This window comes from Acomys minous (assembly GCF_964271855.1).
Source record: "Acomys minous genome assembly, chromosome: 7".
In the NCBI taxonomy this organism is placed as follows: domain Eukaryota; kingdom Metazoa; phylum Chordata; class Mammalia; order Rodentia; family Muridae; genus Acomys; species Acomys minous.
Window position 1 is genome coordinate 44,222,039 of NC_140488.1, and position 21,032 is coordinate 44,243,070.

The following is a 21,032-nucleotide window of genomic DNA, read 5'->3' on the forward strand; positions in this document are numbered from 1 at the left end:
AACAAAGAAATAAAAAAAAAAAAACAACTCAGAATAGAGGAAAGGAAATTGAGGGTGAAGCTATACATTAAAATACTCTTCAGGACTGGGGGTAGACTACTTGCCTAGCATCAACAACACCCTGATTTGGATCACCTGCAATGCAGAAAAAGTCTTCAGAGAAATAGATGACTGCACTGTCTGTCTCTTATTTGACTTGTTCCTTAATTTAAAATCAGTGGAAAAATATTTGTATATGTGGCGTGTATGTACGGCATTCTTGATATGCTGATATACTACAAAGTAATTATATCATTAATTGATATATCCATCATTTAACTCATTTCAGTAGTGATGATATTTAAAAGCAGCAACCGCAGAGCCTGAATGGGTCTGCATGAAGCCCTCTGCGTACATACATACAACTGCGTTGCCTCATCCAGCCTTGACATGAGGGTTTGTGTCTAGTCTTACTGCATCTTGTTATGCTGTGCTCAGTTATGTTGGCGTCGCTGAGAGGCCTGATCTTTTCTGAAGGGAAAACAGAAGAGGAGGAGATTTGGGGTAGGGGTTGGGGTGGGGGCTTGGCAGAGGGGAGGGAGAGGAGGCTGCAGTCTGGATGTATTGCATAAGAGAAGAATAAAAAAATTTTAAAACATACTATCAGCCATTTTGAAATACATAGTATTCAATACATCTAATGAAGAAGAGGGCATGGATTTAAAGGGGATGGGGCAGAGAATATGGGAGGGTTTGGAGTGAGGAAAGAGAAGGGAGAAATGTAACTAAATTATAATCTCAAAACATTTTACAAAGAGATGCATAATATATTAACTATGGTCATTTTGCCATACAATAAGTCTTAAAATTTTCCTTCTATCTAACTGGAACATTGAATCTGTTGAACATCAATTTTGTACTAAACATTGTTCTAAATACTGGAGGGACAATGTGGAACGAGAGTCCTAGCCTCTGCCTGCCATTTCAATCACAGATCAGTGTGGTGCTGGGTGAAATTCAATGACATACGCAATAAAAATCTGATTCAAACATTGCCTGTTTTTAATACTAGAAGACATATATTAATAATTTGAGATAGGTAAAAGTGTGGAAATTACATATTGGAATTTGGGCAGTATTTTTTAAGAGTTCAAAGTAAGACATTTTAAAGGATGCTACACACTGTCTCACAATAACAAAGCAAACTGCCAGACCATTTTATTGCCCTGATTGCCAATATTCAGCACCATAATTGACTCTCAAATCTTGAGGAAAAGATAGTTTTCAGGCAAGGCACAGGGCTGCACACCTGTAATCCTAGCACTCAGGGAGGCAGAGGCAGGTGGATGTCTGCGAGGTCGAGGCCACCCTGAAAGCAAGTCCAGGAAGGCCAAGGCTGTGCAAAGAAACCCTGTCTCGAAACAAAAACAAACAAACAAAAAAGAGATAGTTTGTCAGTACTGACCAGCCTTAATATAGTGACAAAAAATGTCAGAGCTCAAGAATTATTACTAGTTTTTAATTTTTCAAATAAGCTTCATTATATTAAACAAACAAACAAACAACAACAACAACAAAAACCCTCAGCCCAGGCCAGGCATGGTGGCGCATGCCTGTAATCCCAGCACTCAAGAGGCAGAGGCAGGTGGGTCTCTGTGAGTTCTAGCCCAGCCTGGTCTACAAAGTGAGCCCAGGACAGTCAAGGCTACACAGAGAAACCCTGTCTTGAAAAAACAAAACAAACCAAAAACCTCATCCCACGCCAGGGCCAGCCTCCCACTCTGCCTGCTGCCTGTGGATCAAGAGGTAAAGCTCTCAGCTACTGCTCCAGCACCATACCTGGCTACTTCCGGGTGATAATAGACTAACCCTCTGAAACTGCTCAAATTGTCCCAGCACTGGCTACCTAGGGCTCATACAGGTGGGCTTGCATCTCTTTGATAGGCATCAATACAAACTTTATCAAGGACCATCATTTACACAGTGCTTATATCATTTAACCTTTTGAATATACTGTTTGTTTGGCTGTTCAAGGACCACATACTCCAGAAGTCCCTGTAATGAAGTGAACCTTAGGCAGGTGTATATGATTTCTCTCCTCTAAAGAAATCAATGAAACAAGCAGGATGCCTGCCTGAATGCAACAGAGGCAATGATTTAGTACAAGTGGATTTGACACAATGCCAAAAAAGCTGAGTTAGTAAAGATGTGAGAAAAGAAAGCATAATAATAAAGATAACTTAGTTTTCCCAGACAATATGAAACTCATTCACACAACATGCCTGAAACAGAAACACCTTTATCTCTCTTTTTTTTTTCTATAATTGGAGTTGAATCTATTTTTTTTTTTCTAAGATAAAAACACGGACTATTTCAGGTACCAACAACAGCATCAGGCAGAGAATGTCTTGTCTTCCTTCACAATGGAAAATTATTCTCTGCTGGAAAAACCTAAGGAGTTATGATTGGGAAAGAAATCACTAGGAAGAAACTCTGCTCAGACCAAGAACCACTAAAAAAATGTGTATATCATCATAGAAACATTGAAATCCCAAGTGAAAAATCTTGCTTGTTGAAACTAGCTCTTTAAGGGTGAGAAGAACTGTATACAGAAGTTAAGGGGCACAAGGTCCCAGGGAACCACCTAGATCAATCTCTAAATGATCCCATAGCAAAAACTGCTTTTCAATGACGCTAATATAAATGGAGAAGAAGATTCAGGAATATTCCAAAGAACTCTGATGACAGAAACTATTTAGAAAAATAAAACACTGAGAAACAAGAGTCTAAACACCAACTACCTATACTGGTACTTCTGATGAACCTTCAGAAATGGGAGTTTTCTTACATTTTAATTAGGGAACCATGGATATTCTTAAAATGCTGGAAAGATGGCTCAGTGGTTTAGAGCATTTGTCTCTCTTAAAGAAGACCGCAGCATCCTTTCCAGCATCTACATGCAGACTCGCAAAACCATCCCTAGCATTGCAGCCAATCCCATAACCTTTTCTGACCTCTGTAGGCATCAGGCACATACAGGACACATATACATTCATGTGGGTGAACATTCATGCACGTTAAATAGACAAATAGAATAGATGCAAAACCTTTTTAAAATTCTTCATGGTACAATTATTCAATTCATCTAAGAAAACTCACTATTTTAGCACTTTGTAAAAACACTCTGAACATCAATATTTTATTTTAAAAAGCATCATACTAATTTATAGAACAGGGTACATAGTGGTGTCACTATAGCATTTGCTAATAGTAATTGTATCTGTAAAATGTATATGCTACAAAGCAATGTATTACATGTTATAATAAAATGAATCTGAAATTAATAAAATGCCATTTTTCACTGTTGATGATGATAATATCTTGCTGAAACCTGGATGCCAGAGTTTCCTACAGTAAATTACCACTGCTGTCACCTCCCTGTACCACTGTCTCTGTGCAGAGCTCTTTGAGTAGCTTCTACTAGGAAGCTGTGTCCACACAGACTAGCTCGACTTTTCAACAGGGGTTTGTGATGCCATTGTCATTCATTTTGTCCTATTCAGGAATAACAGGATTGTGGATTCGTGGACACATAGTTTCTAGTGTTAGCTATAACCTAAGGGTTATTTATTAATGTTTACACTTTAATTTCCCAATTTGGGGGTTCTGGGCATTCTTTCAGTTGGCTCTTATGTCCTCGCTCTTTAAAGAGTCCTGCAAGTGTACTTTACTAGGCCAGAGCAGTCTTCTATATTTTCTGTGTTGTACATAGAATAAACCATTTCTGTAAACAGTCTCATATCTTTGGATTGGAGAGAGTGTGTGACTGGAAATAAAGATCTGGATAGTACAAAAAAGGGGAAGCAGATATTATTTACTCCTCTGAGATCATCCTCTAGCTCATCACTGTCCAGCAGAACTTGCTGTGATGATGAGGATGGGGTGGCCATGGAAATATTCTGTCTCCACATCATTCAATTCTATAGTCACTACTCACATGAAATGTGGCTAATAAAATCAACCAAGTCATGTTATAACTTTACTTAACTTGAATTACTTTAACTGTAGATATTCACATGTGGATAATGAACAGGGCAAATGGAGTACTAACCATGAGGCAGTTCTATGACTATCAGGAGAAAATTGTTCCTTTCTTTGGATTAACTTGTATTTTTATTTTAATTCAATTTGAGTAGCTTCTACTAGGAAGCTATTCAAATTTGAATATATAATTCAAATTTATATTTGAAATAATTGCATATTAAAAATACTATTTAAAATTGAGAAAATAAAAAAATACCCACATTAACCAAATTGTAAAAAATAATGTGCTAAAGACTAGAACCCATTTTACAAAAAAACCTAGCTTTCTTTCAATTTTCCTCATCGACTTGACTGAACAAAGCAAAACTGCATATGTGGTTGAAATGCATGTGACTGCTTCTGAAAATAAATACTTATGCTTAAATTAATCAACATTCTAGAGAGTTTAAGTGTGCTATATTTCAGTGATAATTAGTCATTCATTTAATGCCTCCAATGTGGGCAAGGTCTTTGCTTATAATTGGAGGATTGTTAGACTACTGCCATGCCATGCAAGAGTACTGCACAATTGGCTGTACTTAGTAGGTGCATCTCAAGTGATTGAATTTCTATCCACTTCCATGTAAAGTTGTTCAAGTTTTCAGTTACAAAACAATATAAGCAAATGTTCACACAGTTTTTGTGTTTGACTTCAAAACCAGCATTCAAATATATTACTTCTTTCAAATGCACACCTCCATTAACTAAAAACAAGAGTAACATAGCTTTCCAACAGGTGACAAATATATACCACAAGGAGCTAAATTTCATACCCAAAAATTTCTGCACAAGAAAGTTGTAACTAAAATTAGTTTTGCTGAAATAGAAATTAAAGTAAGACCTCAGACATCAATGAGAGTATTTTGATTAAAGTAATGTCTTCCTGATTAGCTGTGCAGAAATTTGATTTTAAATGTGAATATAAAAATCATTTCCAGCCAGGTGTGGTGACGCATGTCTTTAATCTCAGCACATAGGGAGGCAGAGGCAGGCAGATTGCTGTGAGTTCAAGGCCAGCCTGGTCTACAAAGTGAGTCTAGGACAGCCAAGGCTACACAGAGAAACCCTGTAAAAAAATTCCAGATGTCTGGGTTTGGGGATGGTGAATTATTCTTTTGACACATTTACTAGATTCCATGCACCATTCTTGATACAAAAAATAGCCTTTTATGAAACAAGTTCAGGTTGAGCATGAAGTTGTATATTTATAGAGACATTATCAGTTTTCCTACAGCCATCATATCAACCAATGGCTTTGGATCAGTGAGGTGACTTGGATCTCTGTACATGACACTATAGGTTATCCAGTCTTCCTTTATGCTTTCCATATGAATGTGCCTTCAGCAGATGACATTGTATTATACCCATTTTCATACCACCTGTTGTGCAATCAGCTTTTGCTTTGGGCCAGCTAAAACATATATGCATAAATACACAGCATGTGTCAAATGATGACAACAACAAAAAAGGACACAGTTAATTTAAGAAAATACCCAGGTATTTTATGGCTCACTGATTTGGCCATCTACTGAAAGTTATAATCAAGATCCCAACGTCATGCTAAATCATTGTTTAAATAATAGAAAATGGGGTATAAGGCATAGGCCCCATTTAATATACATTCTTACAAGGAAAATTAATTTACCCAAATCTAAGTGGTAAGATTGTGTTGTTATTTATAACTTTCTATATTCTCAAATACAGTGGCTATCCATACTTATCATCAGTAAAATTACATGAATATCTCTAATTATAATACAAATCATCTGAGTTCCTGCTATGATCCCACGTCTAATATAGAGCAGGGTACGGCTTTACAGAAAGAAATATGTTGACTAAAGGTGTGCTCATACAGGGTGGGTACAGAAAACCAACGGTTTGATCCAACTAGCTAACAATTGAAGGAAGTGACAGAGATTTTCCTCACCTACTAGATAGAAACAAAATTCTAATGTTGAGGATCAAGGTAATACGCTTCCAGCTCTATGGCCTGGATAAATCAAGAGATAAATTCAGTATTCTTTCCTGGTGCCTTTTGACTCCATATAACATCTTTGTTTAAACATTTAATAGTGAATATTTAAAGATATGCTACCAACGACAAGACAGTATTTGAATTAACACTTTTTCCTGATCATAAAAAGTCAGAGAAATAAAATCAAAATCTTTAATCACATCACCCAAAAGTAACCATGATTATTATAGTAACTTGTTTAATTTATAATCGTTAACATTTGTGTATCTTGACTATTGACATATTTTATCCTGAGCATATTTTTGTACCTTTTAATGTGCTTATAAAATTACATGCTAATGACAGCATAACATTACTCATGACTTAAAAGAGCACCCATGTTTCATAAACAATATGATTGTAGCTACCGTAAACTTAACTTACCATTAAAGCAGATGCAAAATATACACGATATTAATTTTAAAAACTCGGCCAAGGGACTTTCCAAATCAATTGCCTTTCCTGAGCTTAACAACCACTGGGAATTGAGACTCTAAAAAAGGGATGACTTCGTTCTGCTCAAATCTCTAAAATCAACTATATTCTCCATATTATTACAATGATAGTTTGATCATGTAATCTCTGCAATATCTTCCTACGATTTGAAAAAACCACACAGCCTAGGAGTTCTTTGCTAACTGTGCAAGCGCTCAGTGAGTCTCTCTCATCCCCCATGCATCCTCACGCAGCCTTGAGCCCCAGCCCTGCTTGCTCTGGCAAAGTGAGTTAACCACGGGCGAGCTTAGAGGAAACACTGAACTAGAACAGAACTCTTATCTTTAAGCACAAACTTTGCTTTCGGAGTAAATTCGCTTGTTCGCCTTTCAAACTAAATAAAGAAAATGGAAACTAAAGAAAACGGGAACTTCATTTCAGAAGCCCGGAAAAACAATTTCCCTGCAGATTGACCTCCCAACCATCAACACGGAATGTATTTGCTAAACAAGAGTTCTGAAAATAGCCCCCATACCAATCGTAATCCCTTTGAAGTCCAGGAGAGAAAGATTTTTGTAAAAATCTACGAATGTAGTCTAAAAGGAAATTCGACTTCAGTTGCCATTGGTGGCTAGAAGATCCATTCCTTACCTACAAGGCAGTTTAAGATCAGAAAGAACTTCCAAAATGCAAACACCATCATTTTGAGAGTCGCTCGGAGCAGCAGGTGCCAGTCAGGAGACTGCCTGAACTAGACTGAGTTTCAAATTGGCTTCTTCAATCACGCCGAGGTTTGCCTGCCTTATCGGCTGGGCATCACCAATCAAATAGGCCTCCTCAAGCTTGCGTATTGGGTACAAATCTCTCTCTGAGCAGATCTGTGTTTATTTGAAACACTTCTTTCCCCCACCCCCGCCCCCCCGGGTGTGTTCTCTTGATATATTTGCTACTGTGTTAATAATAAACTTGCGCGCTTAAATTCTTCCAGCTCCTTGTACACAGATTCTCTTAGGTCGCATTGTTTAAAATCGACCTTATTAAAACGTACTTGGTAGGGCCTCCTCCAATTCTTCCCATGAGATTCCTTGGTCCTGCTGCCTCCATCTCTACAGTGAATCTCCGAGTTGCCCCTTCTCCGCTGTGTTCTAGGTAATTAGCCTATAGCAGCAGCCTCCTGGATGCTTTCTCCTTCACCTGCTATCATCCTGTGTCTCAGGCTAGTCTCCCAAATCTAATAAGGCACTTTTCAGTAACATTCTCCATGAATTGGGCTGTTGGCAAGTCCAGAGTCCTTTCTCTGGACTTCCAGCTTCTCATGATCTGGTCTTCATCTGAACTTTAGCCACATTAAATACTGAAAAGACGTATTGCTCAGACAAAAAGCACTAATTTCAAATGATGTTTTCGTGAACTTTCAAAACGATTCCACTCCCCCTTCTCCCTCTCCCCATCTCTCGAGATAGGATTTCTCTGTTGTAGCCTTGGCTGGCTTAGACTCGCTTTGTAGACCAGGATGGCCTGGAATCACCCAGATCCACCTTCCTCACCCTCCCTGAGTGTTGGGATTACAAGTGTGAGCTATAGTACCCAGCTTGATCCCACTTCCCTTTTAGCTAAGTGGATTGCTCTCTTTTCAGAAAACCACTTGATTTCCTCCACCAGACTTAACTCCTCCTTCGGACTTCCCTATACACACCCGTGTCTGATGTCAAACCCTTACGGACTTCTGGTTCTCAGAGTCTTCCATTCTCTCCTCATCTTGATGTCTAAGCATATTCTTAGACTGTGTAAATGTACATGCCAGCCCTCCCTGGGATACCCCTGGCAAAAATTTACATGTTTGCTTACAGGCGATCGGCACTGGACAGCTGATATTCAATTCCCCCCCCCCCCTAGTTTCCTATTAACTGAGTCTCACCTAAATCCAGTGACTGTGAGCCCACTTAGGGAGAGTCAGCCAGGGAGTCAGGGAGAAAAATTAGTTCTTACACAGGAAAGAAATAGTGTGTCCCAAATATACCCAATAATCCATATTCCTACAGAAGCAATATGATGAGTCATAGTCTCAGCCTTATATAGACCTTACTTGAGAACTAGCTTAATGCTGGGTACCAGGCCATAGGGAATGGGAATAAAGAAGAAAAAAAACAGCAGATGGCAGAGAAAAACATGTTTTCCCCTTCAGGGCAGGAATTGTGGGCAAGATATTTTTCTTCAAGTAAGGATTGCATGCCCTTGATAGCTACTTGCCATTCTGAGCCCACCTCCATAGTCCTGTGAGTTCCTAGGCCGGTCACTAAGGGAGATTCACTCCACAGACAGCTCATCCTCTGAATTTCTTTTTCCTTTCTATCTGTATTCCTCCAGGCAACATCCCCTTTTGTAAAAGCAGGTCCCAGCTTCAAGGTGGGAAGCAACAAGACTACTCATGAACAATTTCCAATGTTTGCACTATTAAGATCAATTGCTTGTGTCCCCAGATACATTTCTGATTAGGAAAACTGATCAGTGAAAAAAAGCATTAAGGGCAGTTCTGCACTGGAGGACAACTTGTAGGCCTACCTACATTGCCTTTTCTGAGCTCTATTTAAGCCTTGGCTTCTAAGTCCATTAAGACTCCAAAAATCCCCAGCTTTCACTAAAAGCTGTTGGCATTTCTGTTGGTGTAGAGAGAGGATAAAGAAAGAGAGCTTGCTTAGATTTAGCCATTTTCTGTGTTGTTGTTGTTGTTGAGAATTTCAATACTTGGGTACTGTATTTACACCATTTCTCCCCCACTCTAATTTCTTCCATTCTCAGTTCCCACTCCCTCTCAAATTCATGACCTATTCTTCCTTTTAGGTGTGGTGTTTGTCAACCAGGAGTTTACTGTGTTTCTTCCCATGTTACATATGTGACCACAGTAGATTGCCAATGTAACTAACTGGTTGTCCTGGTTGGTTCTTTTGACACAAACCTAAACACATCTGGAAAGATGGAATCTTAACTGAGAAAACACTTCCATAAGAGTGCCCTGTAGACAAATCTACATGAAATTTTCTTGACTAATGACTGATGTGTGTGTGCGGTGGTACCCAGCCCACTGTAGTCCTGGTGTGTACAAGAAAGCAAAGTGAGCAAGCAAGGTGGAGCAAGACACTAGGCATCATTTCTCCATGGCTTCTGCTTTAGTTCCTGTCTTGAATTCCTTCTGTGACTTCCCTTAATAGATTGTGACTTGGTATATGTAAGCCAAAGAAGCCTTTCCTCCAAAGGCTGGTTTTGGTTACCTTATTTTATCACAGTAATAGAAACCCTAAAACACTGATCATTATAATTAGGGCACTTTGGCGAAATGAAAAGCGCATTAATGGCAGTTGCAGGAGACAGACAGTGTAAAATAAGACAGACCCAGACAAACCTGGATGTCTAGCCACCTGGCCACAGAAGGGTGCCAGACGCTAAGCACGGAAAAACTTGCTAACTAGTGTGACATGGCTAAAGTAGTTGGTGTAAACACTTTGAAGGTTTTTCCAAAACCTATCTGTATCAGGCTATTTCATATGATCACAAAACACTCTGGAACATTGAAGTACAATATCTACACTGTTGCTGTATAAAACCTAGGCGTTCCATTAAACTCCAGGAAATTATGTTAGGTCTCTACTTGAAAGTGAATTTTTGTGTTGCTTGACCACTGCTCAAAAGTAGGCCATTAACTGGCACATGAAATATTAAGTCTTCACATTTTAGAGGGCTTTATACTTCTTAAACTGCCTTCTCATTTTATCTCCATGGCTGGAAATAAGTAGGGCAAGTACTATCTCTGTTTTCTCTATAAGAAAACTGAAGCTCAAAAATGTTTTTCCCCAAGGCCACATAGCGCCTAGTGGAAGCTGTTCCCATCACACTGCACAATGACATACTGATAATAAAGTAACAAATATGCCACTGCCTTTGGAGTTCTTGCTTGGGAACTTTCAGAAATGTATCGCATCTGGTTACGCCTGGTTTTTCCCTTTAAAATTATAAAAGCAATAGATTTAGAATGCAAGGGACTTCCAAGGAATAAAGAGGTGCACAAATGAAAATCCCACCTCTGGTCCTTCACCCACACATTCAGTTTTAGCCACATGCTCACAAGCAGGGTGTATTTTGGCTCTTTTTCTATTCTATGGTAGCTCATGCCTTTAATCCCAGTATGCAGGAAGCTGAGGCAGGAAGATTTCTGTGAGTCCAGGGCTAACCTAGGCCAAAGTCCCAAACCCTGTCTCAAACAACAAACAAACAAACAAACAAGCAAAACACAGAAAGAACATACTTTCAAGAGACATGCAATGATTTTTAACAAAAAATTGATGATGTAATGCATACTGTTCTATAATTTGGTTTTCCTGCATAGAAAGCATCTCCATTATTTTTGTCTTTATTTCCAATTACATCTACAGAACTGCCTTATTTGTTTTGAAGACTACATATTTCATAGTTTAAATGTACACACCTTCTTCTATACCAATAAAGAATTAATAATAAACTAAATCTTTTACGTTTTATACTACTGTAAACAATGGTGCAAGGAACATCTTTTGCTTAGATATTGTCCATTTATATGACTATTTTTATGAGTTGGTTCCCTGCAGATTGTGTAATGAAAGAACAGAGATTATTTAATTTTTTAGTAGACTACAAACTTGCCCACCAGAAATTGTTCATCAATAGACATCTCTATCAAGAGTGTGCAAGAGTGCATGTTTCTCACAGCCTTCCTAACAATGAAAATATTTCTTTCATTTGCACTGTTCTCACAGTTAAAACGTGACATGCCTTATGCTTGCATGAGCACTTCTGAACCACACTGTTTTAAAAGACAGGGTTTTGCTATGAAACTCTGGCTCATAGGGAACTCTCTGTGTAGACCAGATTGGTCTCAAACCTTCAATGATTCTTCTGCATCTGATGGTCTACTGATGGCTGGAATTATGAGCTGTTTATACAATTTTCAGTTTTGACACTACACTTCCAACCACCCTGAATCTTCTCTTTTGTTCTGTCATGCAGTAGTCTCCCCTCATCTATGCTTTTTCCCATGATTTCAATTGCCTAGGGTCAACCATGCCTCAAAATTACTAAATATTAAGTTCTGGAAATAAAAGTCCTCTTATTAAAATAACTTTCATTATATTCTAATTATTCTATTTTAGTTATTAGTTTTAATCCCTTACTGAGCTTAATTTAGAAATTAAACTTTGTCTTAGGCATGCATGTATAGGAAAATAACAGTGTTTATGTAATGTTATATGATGTTAAGTAGTATCTGCAGCCTCAGGATATCTGATGGGGTTGAAGACCAGATAGTTTAGTTTTATAATGAAGCCTTAGGGGTTAAGATGTTTTTAGGTCTAGGTAGATGTTTTAAGTTGATAAAGATGAGATACAACAGATACTGATTTACATTCAGAATTATAGACTCACCAAGATAGGAAAGATGTTTTCTTCAAGGATGCCAAGTACAAATAGCCAAAACACTATCAATGTAACATTTATATAATTCCTGATTGTTTCATGGTTCTTCTTGCTGTGTGTAGTGTATTGTATTCATGTGTAAAAAAAAAGAAAATAAACATAAAAAAGTATATACCGTATTAAATAGTTTACCCAGCAAGAGTGTATGACTCAAAAAGGTAAGAATTTGTTCTATTCACTATTTATTCTGACAGCTTAAAATACTTCCTGACACATAGCTTATGTATAAGAACTCTTATTAAATGAAAAACTTATGTATATGGGTTCAATCCATCTGAAATTTATTTTTTCTGGAATATGAGAAATAGTAAAACAATTTTAAAATACTCTAATGTGCCAGATAGTGTCAAAACATTACCCCTTGAGTGAGATTTGCTGTCTGGTAGCAGTTGAGTCATTTGATGCTAAGTCTCATACTAAGACAGGCGATCATGTTAAGTAATGCTGCTTTGTAGGTAAGAAATGAGGTATAATTATGGTAGAATCTGTACCTTGGATTGGTTTGAGAGCAGGCTCAGGGGCAATTTGAGGTTTCCAAAAGAGATCCATGCTAGTCTTATGGAAGTTGAATGTGAATGGAGAGAGAGAAAGAGAGAGAGAGAGAGAGAGAGAGAGAGAGAGAGAGAGAGAGACAGAGAGAGAGAGAGAGACAGAGAGACAGAGAGACAAAGACAGAGACAGAGACACAGAGACAGAGAGACAGAGACAGAGACACAGAGACAGAGAGACAGAGACAGAGACAGACAGAGACAGAGAGACAGAGAGACAGAGACAGAGACAGAGAGACAGAGAGACAGAGAGAGACAGAGAGAGAGAGAAAAGAATGAGAGTGGAAACTGTTGGGCTAAAGTTTTTCACATATATTGTTTGTTCACCAAAATAGTTATGAAGAAGTTGAAGCTTATGGGACTTTTAAAAAATATATTTTATGGTTTGTATTTTTTATTTTAAATTATTTCTGAAGAGGCATAATATTTTTAGTGCTTAGAGCCTACATGTTTTGTTTCTGTGTTTCAAAGATTATGTACATGTGAGAGCCAGGACTTCCAAAGTCAGCTGGTTCTGGAACACATGCTCTTAACTTGTGGTTATATCACTATGGTTTTAAGGACCTGGTTTGATATTGGCACCTACTGAATGCTTAAGAGCAATATGGCGAATTTTATTTTTCACATCTCAAACTGACTACTTTGCATCATTTAAATGCATTTGGTGGCATTAAAAAAAAAACCCAAATCTAAAATATCATCATCTTAACAACAACAGATTTTCTTATTCCAGGTTAACACTGAGCTGCCTTGCAAACAATGAAAAGAAGTTCCATACGGTTTTACAGCTGTATTAATGAAACTGGAAATTCCATGGTAGAAGCTCCAAGCCAAACTCTCAAGTGACTCCTGTGATGGATACACAGGATGTTGTTAACCCTTACCCTGCTATACTCATGTCTAAGGCCTGGTTTTCTATAAATAATGAGCCTAATACAAACTTGCAGTTTTCAAGGGTATGTTCTGGGTAGCTGACTGAGTATCTTCTAGGAGCTTCTAGAAAAGAAAGTGATCATTTGGACTATGAAGCAGGGGCACTGCAGATGTCTATTTAAAGAGAGCCATGAAGGTTCCTGTCCAGTTGAATTTGGGAAATAGTTTTTTTTTCCTGTCCTGAAGGGAAGAATTATGCAAAAAGTTCTCCTTTGACAAATCATGTTTTAACAGTAAGAATGAGTCAGCTTCCATTGAGTAGTCTGAGATTGCTTACCCAGCGATAGTAGAGAGGCTGGCAAGGGTTAGTACCAGGAACTCCATGTTAACTGATAGTGTGACTCAACTTGCTGTGTACATTAAAGTGTTTGGGGAAGCCTACTCCTAAGTAATTTGTACTGACGCACTGTACAAACACATGTCATAAAGTCTGCTTTGGGAAAAAAAAATCCCAGGTATGAGTAGTTGCCCAGCACCCATGTGGATAACATATATGTGCACAAACTCATTCATATGTAACCAAAGGCATCCCAGACGCTTAGTCATTCCCATTTAGGAATCACATTCTAATGCACACATGTAGGACCCTGATCTTTTAACCAGTTCCATCTAATACTCACTGAAAAGCTCATACCTGATCAAAAAGAATCCTAAAAGCCAGAGATGTTGAGACTGAAATGAAAATATTGAAACATTTCACAACTGTCCAAGTTGGTTAAGGGCATCTGAGATATAGTACAGGCTGCCTAATAAATAGCAACTTACTGGATGACAGCCAGACAGCAGGTTAAGTATTTTATATGCAGTGGTCACTATAGCTTGCCATTGGCGGAACAAGGACTTATGCTCAGGTACTACTGATCTGATGTCCACGTTTTTCTCCATTATAAGGCCACTTGGCACCCAGCAAGAGACAGGACAGCCTGTAGTCAGCACATAATCCCTGCTTAGCATGCTTACATTCTTGCCAAGAGGACGAGACAAATACACACAGCACAGAGATTAAGTCTAAGTAATGTAGGATTGAGATAGGATGTGTTAGGTTACACAGAAAACAGTAAGTACAAAATGAGCAACGTGACTTGTATCAAGAGATGTTGGTGAACCCCCAATTATCATGGTTGCGTAAGTTCTGGTCTACCTGGCAGGAGATAGGAATTCTAGGAGGATTTGACCAGGATATTATTTAATTGATTGACACGTAATAACTGTACATATTTATGAGGTACAAGGTGCTGTTTCTATACATGTGCAATATGCAACAGAGCAGAGCAGTGTTTTTGAAGATGAAGATTTACCATGGGCAATGGAAAGAGAAAAGGATGCAGCATTTCTGTGGACAGGAATAACACAAAGGCAAAGATCACAGACGTGAAAGTCCTGGAAAGAAACCAGGATTGATAATATTGAAAATACAATAAAAATTGGGATGGGACTCAGGCATGAAGAAGCTCACAAGGCATACAACAAAAGCAGTGTAGAAAGTTGCAAAGTTGGCAAATTCCAATGAATTTACTTTAAAGGAGAGATAATCAACAAAAACCTGGGTTTTTTGTTGCTTGGTTGGTATGTTGAATGTTAGTTCTGCATTGTAGGTTTTTTTGGTGTGTGTGTGTGTGTGTGTGTGTGTGTGTGTGTGTGTGTGTGTTTGTGTGAATGTATACATATTGATAGGCTGCCCCATCAATATATACAATGTGTATTTGTGAGTGTGCATACATATGTGTGTCCTTGCATGTGGACACCATCAGCCAACCTTAATTCTACAGGCACTAACAACCTTTTATTTATTTATTTATTTATTATTTATTTATTTATTCATTTATTTATTCATTAATTCATTCATTTACCCATTTTGAAACAGAGCATCTCACTTGTCTGGAATTTGCCTAGCAGGCTAACTTTGGTAGTCAGTGAACCTCAGCAATTTGCCTGCCTGTCCTGACACTAGGATTAAAAACGCATACTACTGTGCCCTTCTTTTACATGGTGGTGCTGGCTAATTTTATGTCATCTCAGAGGAGGGAACTTCACTTAAGGAAACTCTATAAGATCAGGCTATAGGCAAGACTCTGGGGCATTTTCTTAATTAGTGATTGATGGTGGAGGGCCCAGCCCATTGTGGGTTGCATTATCTGGTCCCAGGTTCTGTAAGAAAGCAGATTGTGGTCATCAAATTCTTCCCTTCAGAGCCTCAGGGCCCCTACAGAAGAGGGGGCAGAATAACCCAGAGGGGATGGCGGACACCAGGAGAACAAGTCCCTCTAAATCAACTGAGCAAAGCTCATATAAACTCACAGAGACTGAAGCAGCACGCACAGGGTCTGCATGGGTCCATACCAGGTCCTCTGTATATATTATGGTTTTCAGCTTAGTGTTTTTAATGGGAATTCTGAGTGTGTGAACAAGTGGGTCTCTGACTCTTGTGCCTTCTCTCTTGCACTCCTTTCCTTCAGCTGGTTTGTCTTCTCCAACTTTTATGTGATAGTGTTTGTTTTATCTTACTATATTTTATTGTTATGTTTTGTTATTATCTGTTAGAAGTCTGTTCTTTTCTAATGAGAGACTGAAAGGGAGTGGATTCGGATGGGACAGATACAGGGAGGAATTGGGAAGCGTAGAGGGAAGGGAAACTATAATGAGGTGTACTGTATGAAAAATGAATCTTTGTTTTTGTTGTTGTTTTTTAAGGCAGGGTTTCTCTGTGTAGCCTTGGCTGTTCTGAACTTGCTTTGTAGATGAGGCTGGCCTTGAACTCAGAGATTTGCCTGCCTTTACCTATTTGAGTGTTGGGATTACAGGTGTGCATCACAATGCCTGGCAAGAATCTATTTTTAATAAAAGGGGTAAAGATGTTCATGGTGATGATGATGATGTTCATGATGATGATGACAAACCAGACTGAGCAAGCCATAGGGAGAAAGGCGGTAAGCTGTAATTCTCCGTAGCCTCTCCATCAACTCCTACCTCTAGGTTCCTGCCTTGTTTGAGTTTCTGCTATCACCATCTTTGATGATAAACTATTATATGGAACTGTGACTGAAATCCACCCTCTCTTCCCAAAGTCATTTTTGTTCATGGTGTTTCATCACAGCACTGGTGACCCTACACTAAGATATGGGTTCTAGGGATTGAATTCAGGTCCTCCTGGCAAAACAAAAGCTTATACCTTGGGCTACCTTTGCAGTGACTGTATTGGGTTTGGGATGTTTTGTTTTTGCTGTATTTGGTTTGTTTTAATGAAGCCGCAGCATAGTAAAGTAAAATAAATAAATAAATAAATAAATAAATAAATAAATAAATAAATAAATAAATAAAAAGCACTGAATCTACACAGGTTCTGTCACCAATTGAAGGGCCATGAGCAAGTTACCTAACATCTTTGGCCTTCATAATCTTAATCCTAAAGAAAAGATGTAACAAGGCTACTTTATAAGAATTATAGAAGAAGTTTTTATTTGCAAATTGCTTAGGGCAGTGTCTATAGGTACTAGATGTTATCAACATGGTTGTTGTATATTAATGCAATTCATTATCAACACAGAAATGTGAGACATTTCTAATATTTCCTATAAAATTTTTTCTTTTTGTTGGTTTTTTCTTTTCTTTTTCAAAATATATTTTATTAATTTATTCTTGTTACATCTCAATGGTTATCCCATCCCTTGTATCCTCCCATTCCTCCCTCTCTCCCATTTTCCCCTTACTCCCCTCCCCTATGACTGTGACTGAGGGGGACCTCCTCCCCCTCTATATGCTCATAGGGTATCAAGTCTCTTCTTGATAGCAGGCTACCAAGAAATTTTTTTCTTTTGTGGTCAACAGAATACAAGGATAAGAAGACAGAAGCAGATACCCAGAGAAAGGAAGAGAATCAGTTGAAGTAAGAGAGGAGTCATGGAGTAGTGGGGCAGGGCATCGAATGGAAAGAAGATATCATGACACACAAAAAGATGCTAACTCTATTACTTTGTATGCTAAAAGGAAAGAAAAGAGGTTATAATTTTTGGACCTGGGTTATCTTGCTTAATCTAGGCCCCAGGTAAACCTAATGGGCCACAGAGCAAAACAAAAACAAAACAAGAGATGAAAGTGGTGGATTGGCAACACAGTAAGAGGAAGAATGGCTAGTGGGAGTGAGGGGAAGAGAGCAGAAGTGAAGGGATAAGTGTGACCATAAGCTATCATATACATGTTTGAAATTGAATACAATAATAAAAATTATGTAAAGGAAGCAAATAAAAATTAATTTTCAATCAGGAATTTTTTTTATTAATTCTGAGAAATCCGTGCAATGTATCAATCATGTTCATCCGTTCCCCAACTCCTCACTTATCTTCCTTCTCTTCCTTACTTGCCCAGTTTTCCGTCCTTATTGTTTGAAGCACACCAAACACAATTTGTGCTGACCATGTACTATTGAGTGTGTGGCCACCCACTGAAGTGCGGTCAACATACCAGGGGCCACAGCTTTAAAGAAAACCATCTGTCCCTCTCTCAAAAGCTATCAATTGACTCAAACTAGGGTGGGACATTGATCTCATTCGATACTAGGGATTTTTGTCTGGTTTGAGCTTGCTCAGGTCTTGTGAACTCATGTGTTGTGTATAGAAACCACTGTTTACTTGTAATCACCTACTGCCTCTGCTTTTTATAATCTTTCCACTTCCTCTTCCATGATGATCCCTGAGCCTTGGAGGAGACATGTGATCAACATCCATGTAAGGCTGAGCATTTCCATGGTCCCTTATTCTGTGCACTGGGATCAGTAGTGGGTCTCTATGTTAACTGCTATCTTCATCAAAAAGAAGTGCCTCTGATGAGGGCAGTGAGATGAACTAATGGGTGAGTATAACAATAAGTCATTAGAAGTCAGTTTACCATAACAGCAGTAGCATGTTCTCCCCTAGAGTATATGATCTGTCTAGCCAAAGGTTCTTCCCTCTAATAATGGTAAACAGTGTGGATTTCATCTTGTGGAGCAGGCCTCAAGTCCAATCAGAAAGTAGTTGGTTACTCTCATGACATTTGCACCAGTTGAGGATATCTTGCTAAGCTAGTGGTTACTGCAGTTCACAGGACTCACCACAGCTGGGTAAGTTTGAACACTTTATCTTCCAGCACGTTCATAGCATCTTCTACCACTATGGAAAACTAGCCAGTAGAGAAGCTTCTAGGTGAGTACAAGCTTGAATTCTCCACATTCTATGGCACAAGCATGTGGTCTATTCTATAGTTGGAGGTCTATGGGATCTCAGTGGTCAACAATGCCAAAAAGGGCAAACCAATCCCGGCTCTGGGCTTTTTGCTTGTTACCTTGTGGTATCTAGTAAGGGCACAGTTGCCCTGCTATGGGGTGACTACTACTTAAACTCTTTTTATGTGTACATATTTTTAAATGTTCCCACAGTATTATATTTCCATACGGCCTTTTTCAAAAGCTCTGTAATAATTTAAATATCATTCATAAACTGAGAATGATGGCACAAATCCCTTTGCTTTGGAGGTATGGGTAGAAGGATTCTAAGTTCAAGGTCATCCTTGGCTGTAAGTTGAAGGCTAGCCTGTGCTGTATGATACCTTGTCACTCACATACACGTACATATGCACAAATGCACAGAGGAAAGAGATCTTTGACTTAAAACAAATAAGCAAACAAACGAAACATAAATGGGGCATCCAGGTGGGCTGCAACATGCCAAAAGAGTAAGTCTAGCTGAATAGTGGCTGCTACTTCTACATAAGTATGACTCCTATAGATGCCACTGGTTCTTGGTGCTGCCACCTGTGCCATTTCATGTGACTCATGGGTTAAGGTAAAATGAACATCCTGGTTCGTACTACACTTCAATATTTACAAAGAGAGTTCACAAAGGAAGCTATTTGATCCTAGAACCTGGGCTTGGCCAAATTCACAGGCTGTTTTAACCCTTAAGAGTATAAAAGAAATTTCTGTTCTCCTCCCTCGCCTGAGGTACGTCTTTGACTCCAGGTTATAGACCACTGGGTTACACAAGCGCCCTAATTGCAAAAGCCACCTCCATGCCACAGTCTCATGTCTTTCTGCTGTTTCGTACTTCAGATAAGAAGGATTTATGGGTCCCACAATGCTTTGCAGCAGAAACACAGGAGGAAGCCCAGAGCTGAGACCAGCTAAACATGAACATGTGGCTTTCTTCTGAGTTGAAAGGCCCTGACAAAGTGTGTCCTCCTCCATATACTCATTTAGTAGATTAAACTGTGCCTCGGGGCCTGAAATACCCACAGCTCGGGAATCTTTTGCACAGTGGCTTGTTCCAGAACAAACTGCTAGATCGACCAAGTTTCTTTTTAGAGCAGCCATCTGGTAAAATATATTCGAAAGCAGTGAGCTTCCTTTCTTGACTGATGTTGAGATGGAGTCCCCCTTGAGGCTCTTCCGAGGAGATGCCCTTCTTTCTACTTTGTTAGTGGGTGACTGAAGCTTGTTGACAGGTATAAAGGCCTACTGGCTCCTATGTGTTACCCCTAGACAGCATCCCAAAGGAGAGAGATGGTTGGAAATCTTAGCTAATAGGACTGTCAGGACATGCAGAAGAGAAGCCACGGAGGGGGACGTTTAGGAAAAAATACTGTGGGAGTTCAGTTGACATCCAGATTTGTTCTGCTCTTAAATAAACGGCCCGCCTATGCTGAGCCTCTGGGCAGCCTAAGGAGAGCCTTAGAAATCAAGTGGCCCACCATGAGGACAGCATGACCCGACAGCACTGGGACAGTGCTCAGCTCTTTCCTGTCACACGGTTCCACATTTGTCCCATCTTAAAGTTTGTTGCTGAGGCAAAGCGGGGGGCGGGGTGTTGCAAAGGGCGAGACCCTAGAGCTTCCCATTATAGATGTGACTTCCTGAGAGAGAGGTAGGTGTAGAAGTGGGAAACTTGAGAGACTTGATCTAAATACCAGCATATCAGATGAATAACAGGTCTGCAGCCTTTTCCAACTGGGTGGAGGTACATAGCCTTTCCCTAGCTCCAAGCAGCAGGAAAGAACTTTGGCTATGCTCTACCAGCTCATGATCCTCCCAAGGCAAACAGTCCCCACTATGCTGTGGTACCTACACCTGAGAGTCTGTTGTGTGGGGGGTTCTGGATAAGCAGACATTAATGGAAGCATTTATCTGTAGGGAAAGCATACGTTGTATGGGCCCCTGGAGCCACCACCACTCACTCTAGTAAGGCAAACATTCCCCACCCCAGTGTTCTCGGCTGGGCTTTTTGTTCAGTGGAGGGTGGGTCAGTTGATGGTAACAGGGTGTGGCCCTTCTTCACTTTCTCTCTCAGGTCCTTCTCTCGACCACTCTACCCTTTTCTTTTTATAACCATTCTGGCCTCTTTGTTATTCCGCAAACATGAGAAGCACGCTCTCACCTCAGGACCTTTGTACTTGCTGTTCCTTTCACCTAATTTGGCCTTCCTCAGCCTTCCACAGGTTGCGCTCCTTCCCTTAACCCTTTGCTCACGTTACCTATTTCAAAGATTCTGTCCCCAGTAACCCTCTATGAA

The 21,032-nt window shown here is 39.3% G+C and overlaps 2 protein-coding genes across 3 annotated transcripts in view; both read right to left on the reverse strand.

Annotated features, from left to right (window-relative positions):
* The window catches only part of VSIG1 (V-set and immunoglobulin domain containing 1), a 32,801-nt gene extending 25,453 nt beyond the window's left edge, over positions 1-7,348 (reverse strand). Inside the window, exon 1 of one of the 2 annotated variants that reach the window (XM_084790272.1) lies at positions 7,163-7,348. In XM_084790272.1, the coding sequence (XP_084646398.1) occupies positions 7,163-7,214 (52 nt within the window). In that variant the 5' untranslated portion in view covers positions 7,215-7,348. The remainder of the gene's footprint in view (positions 1-7,162) is intronic. The other variant, XM_084790273.1, reaches the window with a different exon arrangement.
* Positions 1-21,032, reverse strand: part of LOC311602343 (protein sprouty homolog 4-like) — a 107,776-nt gene that overhangs the window by 11,951 nt on the left and 74,793 nt on the right. The window lies entirely within an intron of this gene.